General features: G+C 49.8%; 1 protein-coding gene across 1 annotated transcript; it reads left to right on the top strand.

Annotated features, from left to right (window-relative positions):
• The first annotated feature begins 530 nt into the window (after window positions 1–530).
• Window positions 531–17,650, top strand: FXN (frataxin). Its single transcript, XM_077759297.1, has 6 exons — window positions 531–698; window positions 2,158–2,265; window positions 3,247–3,344; window positions 5,506–5,626; window positions 14,041–14,138; window positions 17,298–17,650. Exons 1-6 carry the CDS (start codon window positions 531–533, stop codon window positions 17,446–17,448), a joined length of 744 nt encoding a protein of 247 aa, XP_077615423.1. The 3' UTR covers window positions 17,449–17,650.
• Window positions 17,651–17,656: the final 6 nt, after the last annotated feature.

Here is a 17,656-nt window from a genome sequence, read left to right as displayed (position 1 = left end):
TTTTTATTGTCTTCCACAGTGTATGTGAGTTTATACATATAACACTGTATATAAAATATCTGTACTGTTTAAAGATTGATAACAAACTCCCATATTTTCACCACCAGATTAAGAGATTGAATATTACGATTCTTTCCTTTGTGGCCCAGACCCTGGGGCCAGACAGCGTTGGGTTCAAATCCCAGCTCCTCCACTTTATAACTGTATCTGTGTGACTCTGCTCAGTTTCCTCATCTGTAAAATACAAATACAGCCTTACCTTCATTTTTCATGGGTCCTGTCCTTGTGAATTTACCTTCTCAATAAAATGTGCCTGCAACCCCCCAATCGGTACCCAGGGTGATTCTGGGGTCACGCTTGGCCACGCCGGAGGCGCCCCATGCTCGCATGCTCCCAACCGAGGTCACACAGGGCGACTCCCTGCCTTCCGTTGCAGCCCCCACACTGTGAACAAGCACCCTATTCAGCGGCCACGCAGCGGCGCCTTGTCTGCTTGTTTGTGTTTTCTGATGTTGATTTCACTGTTTAAAATGGCCCCCAGCCTGGTGCTCAAGTGCAGTCCGGGCTCCAAGTGCACCCAGGCTGTCACGTGCCTCACGGAGAAGACACGTGTGCTGGGTCAGCCCCGCTCAGGCCTCCGTTACCGCGCTCTTGGCCCCGAGCACAGTGTTCACGAATCAACGATATATATTAAACAGGTTGTCTTTAATATTTTTTTTAGTGTTTATTATTTTTGAGAGACAGAGACAGAGTGCAAGTGGGGGAGGGGCAGAGAGAGAGGGAGACACAGAATGTGAAGCAGGCTCCAGGCTCTGAGCTGCAGCACAGAGCCCGATGCGGGGCTCAAACCCATGAACTGCGAGATCATGACCTGAGCGGAATTTGGATGTAAAACATGTAAAACAAGGTTATGTAATGATCGGTTGGTCAGATGTGCCCTTAGGTCTGCAGGGCCTAAGCCTGCACTTCCCTTAGGCGTGGTTCACTAATCTAGCGCTCTTGGTGACTTTACAGAGCAGAACTGTCACGAATCCCACTGTAATAATAGTACTTGCCTCACAGGATTGTAATGAGGACTAACCACGTCCATTTCTATCAACACCAAGGCAATAGTGAACACTCTAGAATGTGTGGTTATCACGTCAGCTCTCTCACTTCTTCAGGACCAGCCTTTTGAAATTATGCCCACTTTAGGGCATCTGAGTGGCTCAGTTGGTTAAGCCTCCGACTTCGGCTCAGGTCATGATCTCATGGTCTGTGGGTTCGAGCCCTGCGTCAGGCTCTGTGCTGACAGCTCATGGAGCCTGTCTTCAGATTCTGTCTCCCTCTCTCTGCCCCTCCCCTGCTCATGCTCTGTGTGTCTCTCTCTCAAAAATAAACCAATAAAAAAAGTTAAAATTAATCCTCTGGGAACACCTGGGTGGCTCAGTTGGTTAAGCATCCAACTTCAGCTCAGGTCATGATCTTACGGTTCATGAGTTTGAGCCTCACATAGAACTCTCTGCTTTAAGTACAGAGCCGGCTTCAGATCTTCTGTCTCCCTTTCTCTCTGCCCCTCCCCCATTTGCGTGCACACATTCTCTCTCTCAAAAATAAAAACATTAAAAAAAGGATAAAAAGGGGCGCCTGGGTGGCTTAGTCGGTTAAGCGTCCGACTTTCGCTTAGGTCATGATCTCGCGGTTCGTGGGTTCGAGCCCCGCGTCGGGCTCTGTGCTGACTGCCGGCTCAGAGCCTGGAGCCTGTTTCTGAGTCTGTATCTCCCTCTCTCTCTGACCCTCCCCTGCTCATGCTGTCTCTCTCTCTCCTAGAAATAAATAAAAAAAATATTTAAAAAGAAAAAAAAAGGATAAAAAATCAAATCATGCCCTCTGTGCTCTGCACTCCTGTTTCCCCCTCGTCCACGTCTCAGCCCCGTGCCCTCTGCCTTCTTTCGGAGTTGGCCAAGGGCATTGATGGCTCAAGAGAATAACGACCTTGAACCTGGCTCCAGAGTGCCCTTTGGAGAATGTGAATCTTGCCACGAACCCCCTCAAGCCCCTGGGTGTCTTCCCAGGATGAAGTGCAGCCGAGTGCCATCACAAGGCCCTGTGGCAACCTCGCCATCATCTACTCTGCCGTCTCCCTTCCAGATGTACCACTTTTCTCTCCCTTGGTAGGCTCCGTCCCCTCCCACACTGGGGCAGGTCCCTCAGCCAGCATCCCCTCCTGTGTCTGTCACTGTCCTCTGGTATGTCATCTGGCTCTCCCGCTGGTCGGTAGCGCTGGTGGGTTCAGTCAGAGACAGGCGCCTGGATGCTCCCAAGTTCTGTACTGGGACGAATCAGCAGATGGTGTCCCTGAGACCTGCCGGGCTGCGGTTCGATCCCCTCCTCCAGACATCAGCACACATCTGCCCCTTGCTGTTCATTGTTGTTTCGTCAAATACCGGGAGCAGTGCTGATGCCTCCCCGCCTCGCCTCTGCTGACCGCCACGTAATTCACAGAGCCTGGCGCAGTGCTGCCCAGTAGAGCTTCCTGTGGTGGTGACCGTGTTCTGCGTGCCGCCAGCCACATGAGGCCATAGCACACGGGAAATGTGGCCAGTTAATTGAGAAACTGACTTCTTAAATTTCATTACAATGAATTTAAATGTAAATAGCTGCGTGTGGCTTGTGATTATTATATTGAACAGCACAGGCCTAGAGAGCCTGAGAGAAGTGATGGTAATGCTCTTAAAGAATGTGAAAACACTTCCTAAGAAACAATCCTGGAGGAGCCCCGTGGTTGGCTCAGTCGGGAGAGTGGGCAACTCTTGATCTCAGGGTCATGTGTTCGAGCCCCACATTGGGTTACTTAAATAAAACGAAAGAAAGAGAGGGGCGCCTGGGTGGCTCAGTCAGTTGGGCATCCGAGTGCGGCTCCGGTCATGATCTCACCGTTCATGGGTTCGAGCCCCGCATCAGGCTCTGTGCTGACAGCTCAGAGCCTGGAGCCTGTTTCAGATTCTGTATCTCCCTCTCTCTCTGACTCTCCCCTGCTCATGCTGTCTCTCTCTGTCTCTCAGAAAAAAAATAAAAAACATTTAAAATTTTAAAAAAATGAAAGAGAGGGGGGAAGAAAGAAAAGAAAAAAGAAAGAAAGACTGGCTCCTAGAAAACTTGAATGTGGTTATTCTCGAATGTAGAAGCAGTGATATTTAAATCATGCATTCATGGACTATGATACACTGAAAAATAGTTAACGTTCTTCTTAACTTTGGCTTTTAGACTTGGAGCACCCACCGCCTCAATCAGATTGTGAATGTCAAAAAGAAGAGCGTCTGTTTGATGAGCTTGAGGACAGCGGGAACTCTGGGCGACCCTCGGTAAGATCAAGCACCTTCCACACTAGAGAGCTCCTCCCCCTCTCTCTCAGTACATACCACAGGCATACATGCACATGCTCCTCTCTTATATCTTTTATTAGATTTTTTCCTTTTCTCTTACCATTTTTTACAAAAAAAAAAAAGCAAAAAGCCCATCCCATACAAAGCCTGTTATCTCTCTATTGGCAGTTCTCGTAAGCATCTGTTTAAGGAAATAATATTACGCTTAATGGATGGACCACACATAGTTCATTTAACCTGTCCCCTATTGCTGGACATTTAGGTTGTCTCTAGAGTTTTGTTATTATTCTCGTTGGTGACTTAGCAGTCACGGTGGGCCACGCCTCAATAACAGAGACCCAAAACTGAAACGGCTCGAGCCAGGAGTGGTCTGTGTCCCTGGGAGCAGACGGCCCAGGGCGGGCATGCCTCTGTGTGGTGGTTCCGTCAGCCAGGCTCCTTCCACCTTCCTGTCCCGTGTCAGTACCTTACTGCCCCCTGCAGGGTGGAGGCCAGGTCACCCCGTCCATTCCACAGAAAGGGACAAGGGCACGGAAGCCCCGGAAGTGGTGCTGTCACCCACTCATGTTAGTGGGAAGGGCTTGGGCAAATGGCCATAGCTCTCTGCAGGGGACGCTGGGAAATAGAGCCCAGTGGGTTCTGGTACAAAGCTCCTCAGCACTGCTCCAGTCTGCCTCCCACCACTGGGTTCCGCAGGGACCCTCCTTCCACAGGTACTCACTCTCTCTCTCTCTCTCTCTCTCTCTCTCTCTCTCTCTCACACACACACACACACACACACACACACACACACACACACACAGACACACACACACCCAGTGGAGAGCAGCTGCCTCACTTCCTTGCCAACTCTTATTACTACCGGTCTTCCATTTCAGCCATCATTCTGATAGGCATCTCATTGTGATTTTTTCGTGTGCGTTTTCCTGAAGATCAATAAAGCTATACACCTTTTCATGCGTTCACCGGCCCTTTGGATATCTTTCTAAAAATGATACCTGTTCAAAGTTGTTTTTTTGTTTTTTTTTTACCTTTTTTTTCTGTTGGGTTTTCTTTTTCTTACTGACTTGCAGTTGTTTCTATATTCTGGAAATAAGCCCTTTTTCAGATACATGTAGTACAAATAATTTTCTCCCACTTTGTGATTTGCCCAATATAAATCTTAACAACAAAAGCAATGGAAATCAGCACAATGACCAACTGAAGGAGTTGGGTTCAACAGATAAAATAAAATCCCATGAAAATCTGTATGTACTCATATGGAACAGTGTCCAGTGTATGTTAAATAAAAACTGCACGCTGCTTCTTTTCTGTATTAAAAAAGAAAAAGATAAAGGGGCGCCTGGGTGACTCAGTCGCTTAAGTGTGGGACTTCGGCTCAGGTCACGATCTCGCAGTTCACGAGTTCGAGCCCTGCATTGGGCTCTGTGCTGACAGCTGGGAGCCTGGAGCTGCTTCAGATTCTGTGTCTCCCTCTGCCCCTCCCCCATTCATGCTGTTTCTCTCTCTCTCTCTCTCAAAAATAAATATTAAAAGTAGACCCTCCCTAAGGTCTTTTAAAAAAAAGAATGTAAAATTCTGAATGAATACAGAAGAGACTGTCCTAGTTGACTCTGGATGGAGCTGCTTATTTGGGAAGAAAAGTTTACTTCCTTATAAATTTGTTCATTTTGATTAACTTTTTACACTGTACGCGTTAGCTGTTTTCTATGAATTTTTTAATATCTTTTTATTTTTTATTTCTTTAATGTTTTATTTATTTCTGAGAGACACAGCGTGAGCACGGGAGAGTCAGAGAGAGAGGGAGACATAGAATCTGAAGGAGGCTCCAGGCTCTGAGCTGTCAGCACAGAGCCCGATGCGGGGCTCGAACCCACGAACCGTGAGATCATGACCTGAGGCGAAGTCGGACGCTTAACCGACTGAGCCACCTAGGCGCCCCGAATTTTTTAATTTAAGTAAAAAATAAATACGTCAGGGCATCTGGCTTGCTCATGAGTTCAAGCCAGAACTGGGGGTAAGGCTTACAATGAATGAATGAATGAATGAATGAATGAATGAATGAATGAATGAATCAGCCAGCTTGACGTTCATAGGATGGGGCTGTTTGGTAAGCATACATTTTGTGTTTCCCCTGCAGCTCTCTGGATGAGACCACCTATGAAAGGCTGGCTGAGAAGACGTTGGACTCCTTAGCAGAGTTTTTTGAAGACCTTGCAGACAAACCTTACACACTGGAAGACTATGATGTCTCATTTGGGGTACCTCTTTGCTCATTTTCTTTTTCTTTTTTTTTTTATAAAAATTTTTGCAATGTTTATTTATTTTTGAAAGAGAGAGACAGCGTTGAGTGGAGGAGGGATAGAGAGAGGAAAACACAGAATCCGAGGCAGGCTCCAGGCTCCGAGCTGTCAGCACAGAGCCTGACCCAGGGCTTGAACCCATGAGCCAAGCCATGAGATCATGACCTGAGCTGAAGTTGGACCCTCAGCCGACTGAGCCACCCAGGCGCCCCTAGGCTGCTGCTTCTGAAGCAGGGTGTGTTCAGAGCACATAGACCCGGGTCCCACTCCTGGAGATGCTGGTTTGGTAGATCAGGGTGTTCTCTCAGGAAGCAAAATTTTGAAAAGCTCACCTGGGATTCTAATCTGCACCCGGGGTCCCACCCCTAGGGATTTTTATTTGGGAGTATGTCCCAACCAAGGCACAGGAGCTTTTTAAAGTTGTTATAATCAGGGCACCTGGGCATCTGACTCTTGATTGCAGCTCAGGTCATGGTCCCAGGGTGGTGGGATTGAGCCCTACTGTTAGGCTCTATGCTGATCATAGAGGCTGCTTAAGAGTCTCTCTTTCCCTCTGCCCTTCTCTACTGCTCACACACGCTCTCTCTCTGTTTCTAAAATAATAATAATGTTTCTGTAGTCACTCCCCAGATGATCCTAATACGCAGCTGGGGTGAGCCCCAGATCCCGGAAGCCAAGGCAGTGCTGCTCTGCACCGACTGGCCACCGGGTGGCAGACTTGAGTAAGGGCCCACCTTTGGATTTAGAATTCTGTTTAGGTCTTAGGGACCAGCTCCCTTTTTGCCAGGAGAAAATCCCCCACGGAGGTTAATCCTCTTGACAGCAGTTAATTAATAGTTGGAAGTGTCACGAAGGGTGCAATTTGGAGTGAACCATGGAATTATTTAGGACAACCGGCGGTTGGGCTACAGCGAGAGAAATGGTGTTGGACATTGCAGTGAAGTCCTGGGACGGAGAAGGGACACCACCAGATGGAGCAGGTAGCAGACTCTGGAAGGTTTCAAGCCTGGCTGTGAGGATAGGGAGGGACTTCATGGTCGAAACTGGCAAGGGGCAAGACAGGGTCCGATGCCTTCCAGGCGATTGCGGTCCGCGCAACACGCAACACTTTCTGGGCAGGGCTCTAGAAGTGCCCGTGTAGACAGCCTCAGACGGCGGAACCATTACAAACTGGCCTCCCAGCTTGACTGACTGGGATGCTGGAGTTGGGGGGTTACAGCCCTCCTCTCCCCCAGCCTCCCCACCAGGGGCTGGCTGCGCTTAGAGGGAAACCAAGGCTCGGGCTAAACTCGGCCTTACAGACAAACATCCATTAACATCCGTTAAGTGTCCAGCCTCGGCTCAGGTCAGGATCTCACGGTTTGTGAGTTCGAGCCCCACGACGGGCTGTGTGCTGACAGTGAGGAGCCTGCTTGGGATTCTCGCTCTGCCCCTCCCCACCCCTCTCAAAATAAATAAATTTTGAAAATGCCACAAAAACAGTCCCACCACTCATCCTTATAAGATTAGTGAGATTACTTAGCAACTTGGGTATTTTGCATGAGTGTTTTCATTAGAGGCAGATGTGGCAGTATTTTCGGAGCCGGATTCTGTTTCCCTCACTGAATCAGGCGGCACATGTTCCTGCTCAGTGGTGGGTCACAGGGCCTTTTCCAAGTCCTGCCTGCAGGGTGTCGCCCTGAAGAGTGACCCAGCTGCTGGGTCAGAATCTGGAAAGCCATTCCTGCAAAGGAAGAGGCACCTGCGTGTTTTCCTGGCCAGTCCATATACCTTCAGTAGCACTCTCCTCACCGGGCAAAATTACTTCTAACAAATCATTTGCTAATTAGGAAATTCTTTGGTATAGATGTAGAACTAAAGGCATATATATAATAGCTGCCTCTGTTGTTGGGACTTCTGATCAAGAACTTCGAAATGCTGGGGCACCTGGGTGGCTCATTCGGTTAAGCGTCTGACTTCAGCTCAGGTCACAATCTGAGTTCGAGCCCTGTGTAAGACTGCTGTCAGCCCAGAGCCCCTTTCAGATCCTCTGTCCCTCTCTCTCTGCCCCTCCCCACTCCCTCTCTCAAAAATAAATAAACATTAAAAAAGAAAAGAAACAAACAAACAAAAAAAAAACTTCGAAATGCTGCCTACCCTGGGGTGTGAATTCCTGATTAGAGTGTCTGAGGCTCTAGCTAACATATATCCCACATATAAATCTATTGAAACTACATCATAGGCAATAGAACACCTGTAACACTATTACTCGAGCTTTGTCGGGGTGCTGTGTGTCCCTGTGCCCAGGGTCCAGCTGGGCATTACGTCCCCTGGAAAGTCCTCCTAGATGCTCCAGGCAGATACCACCCTTCCCTCCTGCCCCGCACGCTGAGGGTGACTCCATGGAGCCCCGATCACCCTCTGTTCTGTCTGTTTACACATCGGCTCCCCCGGCTAGACCGAGCTCCTTGGTAGCCAGGACACTGTCCATTCTGGGTGTCCCAGTGCCCACACGTACCTGACAGGGATTAACAAATGTTGATTCAGTGCCTAAAGGGAATGGGGCCCACTGACTTTAACAACACACGTTTGACTGATGCCGCTCAGCACCATCCATACTTTACCAGCTTGCTGCTGGCTGTGTAGACAGATGACAGTAGTAACCCAGACACGCGGGACCATGTTCGTTCTGCTTGCTCCCCGTGCAGGGGGTGGCCTGGGGAGCTCCTTGGCTGTTGTGTCTTCCTGTCGGTGGGTGGGTAATGTTGGGGGGCAGCGTCTGGGTCCAGGCCTCACCTCCACCGGCACTGCCAGTAGAGAGGACACCACCAGAGCAGAAAGCACCGCCCGTCCCTAGGCCCCCATGGAGTCTGCTGCACTTGACCGGGACTGTGAGAAGCACCGCGCTCTCTGAGGGGCTCCTTCCAAGCCAACTTCCTTGCTTCCCTGCTGGGGCCCCGGCTTCTTGGGCGTTTGGATGAGAACTGGTTTGCAGTCCTGTTCTTTACTCCCTAAGCTGGCGGCATATCACTGTCCTACAGCAGACGTTCCTGACCCTTCTCTGGGCCGTCTCCCGAGAAAATCTTCCCCGCACGCCGATGAGTACAACCTCAGCTTCAGAGCAGGGGCTGTTCACACACCCCTGGAGGCCACCTCTGGGCCCCAGGTTACCCACACTTGCTCTCAGGGGCAGCATTTTATTGGATGTGGAGAGAAAGCACCTAGCTTATCATCCCGGGTTTGTATTTTCTTTCCAAGAGTCCTTTTAAAAAATAAATTTAATGTTTATTTATTTATTTTGAGAGACAGAGAGAAAGAGAGAGAGAGAGAGAGAGAGAGAGAGAGAGAGGAGAGAATCCCAAGCAGGGTCCATGCTGTCAGTGCAGAGCCCAGTGCAAGGCTAGAAGCCACTAACGGAGAGATCATGACCTGAGCTGAGATCAAGAGTCAGATCCTAGGTGTGCCTGGGTGGCTCAGTCACTTGAGCGTTCGACTTCGGCTCAGGTCATGATCTCACAGTTCGTGGGTTCGAGCCCCACATCGGACTCTGTGCTGACTGCCAGCTCAGGGCCTAGAGCCTGTTTCAGACTCTGTGTCTCCCTTTCTCCCTGACCCTCCCCTGCTCATGCTGTCTCTCTCTCTCTCAGAAATAAATAAAACATTAAAAAAAAAAAGTCAGATCCTTAACCGACAGAGCCACCCAGACGCCCCTGACAAGCGTCCATAAGTGAATTAGCTTAACTCCTGGGAGTGGCGGGTTCTTCAGCTGTAAAGTGAGTGACGTCCCTCTACCTCTCTGATTTATGTTAGGATTAAATTTTTAAAATCCTACACATTCATTATTCTTACTCTTTAAGAGGAAGCTGCAGGTAAAGCTGAAATCACCTGACCCCTCCTGCCATCCCACGTGTGTCCTTTGCTACCAGATGAGCTCGTGACAGGGGAAGTCGCTCCCTTTGCCCCCTGTGCGCGGGGCTGATGCTGGCTGGCCCTGGCGGGAGCACGCCTCCACCCGCTGCGGCCAAGCGCTGTCCTGACTGTGTGGTGCCCGGGTCAGCGGCGACTGAGATATTTTGACTCTCTCCCACTTCCCCTCCCCTCCCCTGCGTGTAAGTCTGCCCACACCCAAAACAGTCTCCGACTGCCCCTCAAGGAATAATGCTGATGAACTTGAGACCGTCGTGAACACACTAAAACCTGGTGAAACAGTTGGTAGCTTAGCTTCCTTCCGTCCGTTCCTTCCCTCCTCCTGCCAGTTTCCTCTGGAAACAGCCGCTGGCTCCGTGGGGGAAGAACACTGGCATGTAAACAGCAGGAGGTGGGTGGGGACTAAGTGCTGAGCCCCTCTGTCTTGTGTAACCCGGCCCTTAACGTCATGCACGTCATCACCATTGCCTGGTCACCCTCGGCTCCGTCCCTTCCTCCACCGTTGTAGGTTTGTGTCTGTCCAGTATTTTGCACAGAGAATGGATGTGCTGGACACTGAAGGCGCTTGGATGAAAAGACAGATCTGGGGCGCCTGCGGGGCTTAGTCAATTAAGCGTCCGACATCGGCTCAGAGCATGATCTCACGGTTCGTGAGTTCGAGCCCCGCATCCTGCTCTGTGCTGACAGCTCAGAGCCAGGAGCCTGCTTCGGATTCTGTGTCTCCCTCGCTCTCTGCCCCTCCCCCACTCGCTCTTTCTCTCTCTCTCTCTCAAAAATAAACATTAAAAACGGAAAAAAAGACAAGTCTGCATTCTAAGTGCTTAAAGTAGTGGAGGAGAGGGTGTCAGTGCTCAGCTAACTAGCCGGCGGCTCAGGTGCAGGGAGGAAGGCACAGAAGGGCAGTGGGGGCACACACAGGCTCTGGGCCCGGCCGCGGGTGTCAGGGTAACCTCACTGCGGTGCCAGGTGAGGTGCCAGGTGTCAGGGTGCCTCAGCTGGGGCTGCTGGTCTTGGGGGGAGGGGTGCTGCAGAGAAGGTGCCAGGTCGGGGAGACAGCTTGCCTGTGCCTCTAGAAGAAATCTCACAGTTGCTTTATGAATATGCTCTTTGTGAAGGAGCGGCCAGTTCCCTGGACTCATTGCAGAATATTCTGAGTTGGAAGGGGGTGCCGGAGGGTGGGGGGGACTCAGTGGGTTAAGTGTCCAACTTTGGCTCAGGTCATGATCTCATGGTTCATGAGTTCAAGCCCCATATCTGGCTCTCTGAGGTCAGCAGGGAGCCTGCTTAGGACCTTCTGTCTACCTCTCTCTCTGTCACTCCCCTGCTCACTCATGCACATGTGCTCTCTCTCAAAAATAAACAAACATTTAAAAAACAAGATTTTGAATTGGAAAGAGCTGAGTTCGGCTTTCCGCAAATAGGATCTGCCATCGCTCATTTGGTCCCCTGCTCCACGGCGTGACGGTGGTCAGGAGTGTGCACGGCCCCTGGGTGCCTGTGTGCCTCCATCCGTGCACAGGTCCCTGAAGGAGGCAGCACAGATGTCCTGAGGAGGGTGGCCGGGCTGATGAGGCTGGGACCCCGCTCTCTGCTCTCTCCTCTGCACCTGCGCCGCCTCCAGTGTGGGGGCCAAGGTGCAATGGGACATTGAAGGAGCACAGATGGGTCACACTGGAAACAGTTCCCGTCTTGATCCCCTGAGCCTGGTATCTCATGGAAGAATAAGCTATGAAAAGTGTGTATGGGGGGAGGAAGGAAAGACAAATGACGGCTTTTGGGTATGGGGTCTCTTTGGGGTGGTGGAAATAGTCTAGAATTAGTCATGTTTGCACCCTTCATGAAGACACTGTGAAATACTAAAAACTACTGAATTGTACAGTTTTTAAAAATGCTTATTTATTTATTTTGAGAGAAAGAGAGTCGGGAGGGTTAGAGAGAATCACAAGCAGGTTCCACTTAGTCAGTGCAGAGCCCGAATTGGGGCTCAAACCCATTAACTGTGAAATCATAACCTGAGCTGAAATCAAGAGTCAGACGCTTAACTGAGCACCCCAGGCACCCCTGAATTGTAGTTTGAAGACACTTTTAAGTAAGTGAAAGGTGGTGGTTCCACCAAAGTAGTAAAGGTGGGTTTCATGAAAAAAGTTTTTTAAAAACATACTTATGGGGCCCCTGGCTGGCTCAGTGAGCGGAGCATCTGATTCTAGATCTTAGGGTCATGAGTTCAAGCCCCACACTGAGTGTACAGATTATTTTTTTTTAATGTTTTTTTTTAAATTTATTTCTGAGAGAGAGAGAGAGAGAGACAGCATGAGCGGGAAAGGGGCAGAGAGAGAGGGAGACATAGAATCTGAAGCAGGCTCCAGGCTCTGAGCTGTCAGCACAGAGCCTGATGTGGGGCTCGAACCCCCAAACCGTGAGATCATGACCTGAGCCGAAGTCGGACACTCAACCAACTGAGCCACCCAGGCGCCCCCAGATTATTTTAAAAAATAAAAATAAACTTAAAAAAGAAAAAAACCAATTTATGTACACTGTGATGTACACTTATGTATCCCTGATGTCTGTGTAATTTGTTTCTTTTTTTCTTTAAAAAAAATTTTTTTATACAATTTATTTATTTTTGAGACAGAGAGAGACAGAGCACAAGTAGGGGAAGAGCAGAGAGAGAGGGTGACACAGAATCTGAAACAAGCTCCAGGCTGTCAGCACAGAACCTGATGCGGGGCTTGAAGCCAGAAACTGTGAGATCATGACCTGAGCCAAAGTCGGACGCTTAACCGACTGAGCCACCCAGGGGCCCCTCTTTGTTTTCTTTTTTAAGCAGAAAAAAAAAATGGTATTAAAAATAGTGTGGGTGGCTCAGTCAGTTAAGCATCTGACTTCGGCTCAGATCATGATCTCACAGCTCATGGGTCCAAGCACCGTGTCAGGCTCTGTGCTAACAGCTCAGAGCCTGGAACCTGCTTCGGATCTGGTGTCTCCCTCTCTCTGCCCCTCCCCTGCTCACACTATGTCTCTGTCTCTCTCAAAAATAAATAAACATTAAGAAAAAGATTAAAAAAATATATATAGCCCAATAGACTCCTCATCCCTTGCCTGTCAGTTAAATTATTAGTATTTATTATTATTATTATTATTATTATTATTACTGTTGTCTACCTTTTCAGTCGCTCTTTGTGTTTGCAAACCAGGCACAAAGCATTCGGGACCTCTTGATTGCACAAGCGCTGTAGAAGCCCAGAGAAAGCTGTCCGGGTGTGTCTGCACAGCTCACACCCTAGGTGGGGGGGAGGGGGGGAGTAGTAAGAGGGGCTCCCCCCTGCCCACCAGCTCCAGTGAAGGGTACTGAGCTCTGTAGCTGCTTCTGTAAGATCCTGCCCTTTCTAAAGAAACCTCAGACCTTGGGAGTAAAGGGCTCCTTTGCTGAAAGAGCGTTTTCAAATTTAAATGAGCATTTATTGAGCAAAGATGAACCAACTAGTCTTTTAAAGAATTCAGGGCTCTTGTCTAGGAAAATAAAGCCCTTGAGAGCAGCTCCTGAAATGTGTGGGAAGAGTCTGAGAATAAAAACTAGTCTGGAGTGTCGGCCTTCTACTAGCAGAGCAAATAGTATTGCTGTTCTTTTTCTTCTTTTTTAATATTTGTTTATTTTTGAGAGAGAGAGAGAGAGCAGGAGAGGGACAGAGGGGACAGAGTTTTTGAAGCAGACTCTGTGTTGACAGCAGAGAGCCCAACGTGGGGCTTGAACTCACGATCTGTGAGATCATGACCCGAGCCAAAGTCCAATGCTTAACCGAGGGAGCCCCCGCGGTGCCCCTATGATTGCTCTTCTAAGACAAGCAAAGCAGGTGGTTTGACTACTTCTTTCTATCTTGCCTTTTTTCCTTGTTTTGGTAATGAACTTGTCCTGTCTGACGTTTGGGCTGACATGGTTCTCCGGTGGGGTTGGCGTCTGCATTTTTTTTTTAGGTAGGCTCCATGCCCAGTGTGGGTCTTGAACTCTGCACCCTGAGATCAAGAGTCGCATGCTCCACCGACTGGGCCAGCCAGGCGCCCAGCGTCTGCCTGTTGTAAAGCCCTCTTGTGTGTTCTGGCTGATAGTTAAGGAAACCAAGGCAGCAGGCAGGATGTGGGCCCTCTGTTGGCCAGTTTAAGACCTCAGACAGGCCACTGCGGTGTCCTCACCTTGAGAGGGGAATAATCTAATTCTCGCCGTGCTGCCTCGCAGGGAGTAAGGGAAAGCACCGTGAGATCCAAGTATTGTCGTGATTAATCACAGTCTCACTCAAAGAGCACTGGGCTTTCTGCATGACGTGCCGAGTCTAAATGCGAAAGGCAGCTCTTCGCAGTGTATATATGTTGTGTACTTGTATAAATGGAAAGCGTCCAGGTCTGAAGCAGTTGTGCCCAAGAGATAACTCTGTCTTTATTTTCCTCGTGCTCTTTCCCTCCTGATCCGCTAGAGTGGTGTTTTAACAGTTAAACTGGGTGGAGATCTAGGAACCTACGTGATCAACAAGCAGACCCCAAACAAGCAGATCTGGCTGTCTTCACCATCCAGGTAGGTCTCGGAGTCACAGTTTGGCGCTGTTCAGCTCACGGCAGACCCTGGGAAAGGGGCATCCTGTCGTGGGTGGGTGCCTGTAAGCGTGCCTTTCCTGATGCTTCCTTTGCGCTCCCCACATCCTTGTAGGATGGCCAACTCTGCTTCTGTATGTCTGCATGCCGATAATCTGGCAGATGCTGAGATATTGAGATATTGGTGGGTATTAAGATGTCCGCGAGATCTGAAGCAGAAAGTTGAGGACTTTTCAGAACCTGGCCCGGACAGTTTTTCTCTCTCAAATCACTGCCCTGCCTTTTAAAAGGCCAACTTTTGATACTGCGGCATTGGAAGGAGTTGCCCTTTGTCTACAAAGCAGGTTCAAGTTTGACCTCTAGCTTGTTTTGAGCATCCCCGCTAGAGGTTGGTTGAATTCCCTCCACGGAGTCAGGCTGCTTGTCGTGTGGAGGTGGGAGAGATTCCTCAGCTTCCACTCCAAGGCACTGAATCCCTCCTGCCTCTCCCATTGATGTGTTTTCAATCCAGTGGAATAAAAGATTGTGTTGGAGGCCACCTGCCCACGCTGCATCTCCAGCCCCAAGAACTTGCGTGGAGAGGGGGCCCCTCATCCTTCTGGATCCTTCTGAGTGATTACAAGAGTGTTACAGAGAAACACTCACAAAAGGTCTCAGACCAGCCTTCCTGGGCCATTCATTAGCACTTCCAGAGAGAACACACTGTGAATTGGGAAAGGCCCAAATGTAACCAGGATGGAGTTCTTTGAAAGCTCAGTGGTATTTGCATTTAAAAAAAAAAAATCATAACTCTTCCCCTGCCCCAACGTTCACATAATTTTTTTTAACATTTATTTAATTTTGAGAGAGAGAGAGAGAGAGCACAAGCAGGGAAGGGGCAGAGAGAGAAGGAGACACAGAATATGAGGCAGGCTCCAGGCTCCGAGCTGTCAGCACAGAGCCCAAAGCGGGGCTTGGACTCACAGACCANGACTAAGCCACCCAGGCGCCCCACTCAGGCACATAATTTTTAGGCAGTTAGTATTATACCGTTTGTCATGCAAGGGTGTGTCATTATTTGTCCAAAATAAATAAAGCATTGTGCCTCCTTCACTCCAACCTCATCAAGGAAATGTGTTCTATTTCACAAAAACAACCCCAGAAGTCACTCATTTCTAGCAAGGGCCCTTATGGATGGCATTGCTTTTTTGGATCGGTCCTTTCATTTGAAGTTGGACGTTTTACCCTGTGTGGGCCAATCACACTGCTCTCTCTGGCCTCAAACAGTTGCCCCCCACCCCCACCGGAGCCATGCCTGATAACGGTCTATTCTTACCTTCATCCCCGGGGGACCTGAACTAGAAACTGGGTGGACCGGTTCAAACGCAGCCATCAGCTCTGGGGACTGGCGGCTGTGTAAATGCTGGGCAGGGCACTGACCCACCTGTGATGGCTCCGGTCCCTCCGTGTTGTAACTGGAGGCTGGAAAAGTCCGCATCGTGTTTGGACACACCTACCAGCGATAGGCTCCTAGCCCAGGCTTGTTCAGTCTGTCTTTCACGATGGGAATCTGGAAAGATCATCTGCCAAGGAGCCGTTTACGATCACAGGTATTATGGTCCTCAAGGAAAAAAAGGTTATTTTCCACGTCCAAAATAATTTCTCTGGGGGATGCATTTCCGGTATTTTGGGGGCTTTTTTCAGATGGCAGCTTTTTGGGTTGCGTGGACACAGAGGCCTCCCCTGCCCACTATGGGAGGTTGTAGGATGACCCCTGGGTGCGCACCGGGATGCCAGCGCCGTGGCTCCAAGCCCCGGGGGCAGTGGAGGGGCCTGGGGGTTTCTCACGCTCTACCTGGCACTCCAGCAGCAAGTCAGAGGCCGGGACCAAGCGCGCATCCTGTGGATGTGGTCCAGCCTGTCCATTCTTGGTATATGGCCCGGAGAGTTTGTATGTGGCTGGTTGTGCGTATGAACAAAGGCCTCGGTCCTCTTGGCTTACGCCTCTTATCTCTGTTATTAGGAAAGGGTTCAAACCCCAGCATTTGGTTGATGGTCCAGAAACCTTTGATGTTTTTATAGCCTCAGAAGATGCCCACCTTCTAAGCATCCCTCTTCCCTGCAGACTCCTCCCAGTCCTCACCCTGCACCCCAAGTGCGCAGGTGAACCCAGTGCCCTTCTCATGCGCCCCCGGGGTTCTCTGCTCCACCCCCAGCAAGGCATCACCACCAACCGGCCCTGTCTGCTGGCTTGCCTGTCCCCCGCCACCCCCCCCACCTCTGGAATGACAACGCATGTCTAACCCCAGCTCGCCCAGGCCCACACAGAGGCAGCATCCCACCATGAATGGATGGAGGTGCCCTCTTGTTCACTGGGTGAGCTCGAGATGGAGGAACTTGCCATTTCATGGATTTAAAATTGAATTCAGAAATATATATATTCTTAAATAGTATAGGTGATTGCCAGGGGCTGGGGAGAGGAGTGTAGGGGAGTCATGCTCAGTGGATCCACAGCTCTCTTTCTGGGGGGTGAAGGGTTTTGGTAGATAGAGGTCATGGTTGCACATGTTAAGAGTGTACTAAAATAATAATAATAATATTAGTGAGGGTAAAATCATGTCAGCGGCACACAAATGGCCATAATTTTAAAAAACATCACCACTGGGATGCCTGGGTGGCTCAATCAGTTAAGTGTCTGACTTTGGCTCCGGTCATGATCTCACAGTCTGTAAGTTCGAGCCCCGTGTCGGGCTCTATGCTGACAGCCTAGAGCCTGTTTCAGATTCTGTGTCTCCCTCTTGCTCTTTGCCCCTCCCCTGCTCACACTCTGTCTCTCTCTCTCTCTCTCTCTCAAAATAATAAAATAAACGTTAAAAAAAAACACAAAACCACCGCCTCTGACATAGCAGGTGTATCACATGTGTGTCAGGAAAGGCGAAAGCTCAGCATGTGTAATAGAGGCTCATCGAGGGGGTTCACAGGCTTTCAGGACCTGTGCATTGTTCCAAGGGGTTACTTGTGTACTTGTTCTAAAACAGAAAGGCCCTAAGACAAGCCTTGTTCCGGTTGCCTCCTGGGGTGTCACAGCAGCCCGTGTCTGGGTGGCCGCGTCTGCGGACTCAGCATCTTGCAGTGCGGACGCTGAGGATCTGCTCTCTTGCAGCGGCCCGAAGCGCTATGACTGGACCGGGGAGAACTGGGTGTACGCCCACGACGGCGTGTCCCTGCACGAGCTGCTGGCCACCGAGCTGACGAGAGCCTTAAAAACCAAGTTGGACTTGTCTTCTCTAGCCTATTCCGGGAAAGACACCTGACGCCCAGCCCAGTTCCAAAGGCATTAGAAGCTATGACGGCAACACCCCAGCTCCGTCCTGCTTCTGAGTGTCTGGTGTGTTCCCACTCCCGCCTTTGAGGACCCCTGCATTGTCGGTAACCGCGCAGTAAAAAGAATGCGTGGCCTCCCACCCTCCCCCAAGTTCAGGTTTTTATTTACATAGTGTGTGTGTGTGTGTGTGTGTGTGT

This window comes from Crocuta crocuta, unplaced genomic scaffold (genome assembly GCF_008692635.1).
Source record: "Crocuta crocuta isolate KB4526 unplaced genomic scaffold, BGI_CrCroc_1.0 scaffold41, whole genome shotgun sequence".
Taxonomy (NCBI): domain Eukaryota; kingdom Metazoa; phylum Chordata; class Mammalia; order Carnivora; family Hyaenidae; genus Crocuta; species Crocuta crocuta.
This window is presented reverse-complemented; position numbering and strand designations above follow the sequence as displayed.

What these genes read in the sequence shown, in the direction of transcription:
- FXN (XM_077759297.1), top strand. Translation starts at nt 531, where the DNA reads ATGGCCCCCAGCCTGGTGCTCAAGTGCAGTCCGGGCTCCAAGTGCACC. An exon ending in CAACGATATATATTAAACAG is followed by an intron (nt 699 to 2,157) that starts GTTGTCTTTAAT and finishes CTCCCTTGGTAG; the next exon opens with GCTCCGTCCCCTCCCACACT. An exon ending in CCCGCTGGTCGGTAGCGCTG is followed by an intron (nt 2,266 to 3,246) that starts GTGGGTTCAGTC and finishes TTTGGCTTTTAG; the next exon opens with ACTTGGAGCACCCACCGCCT.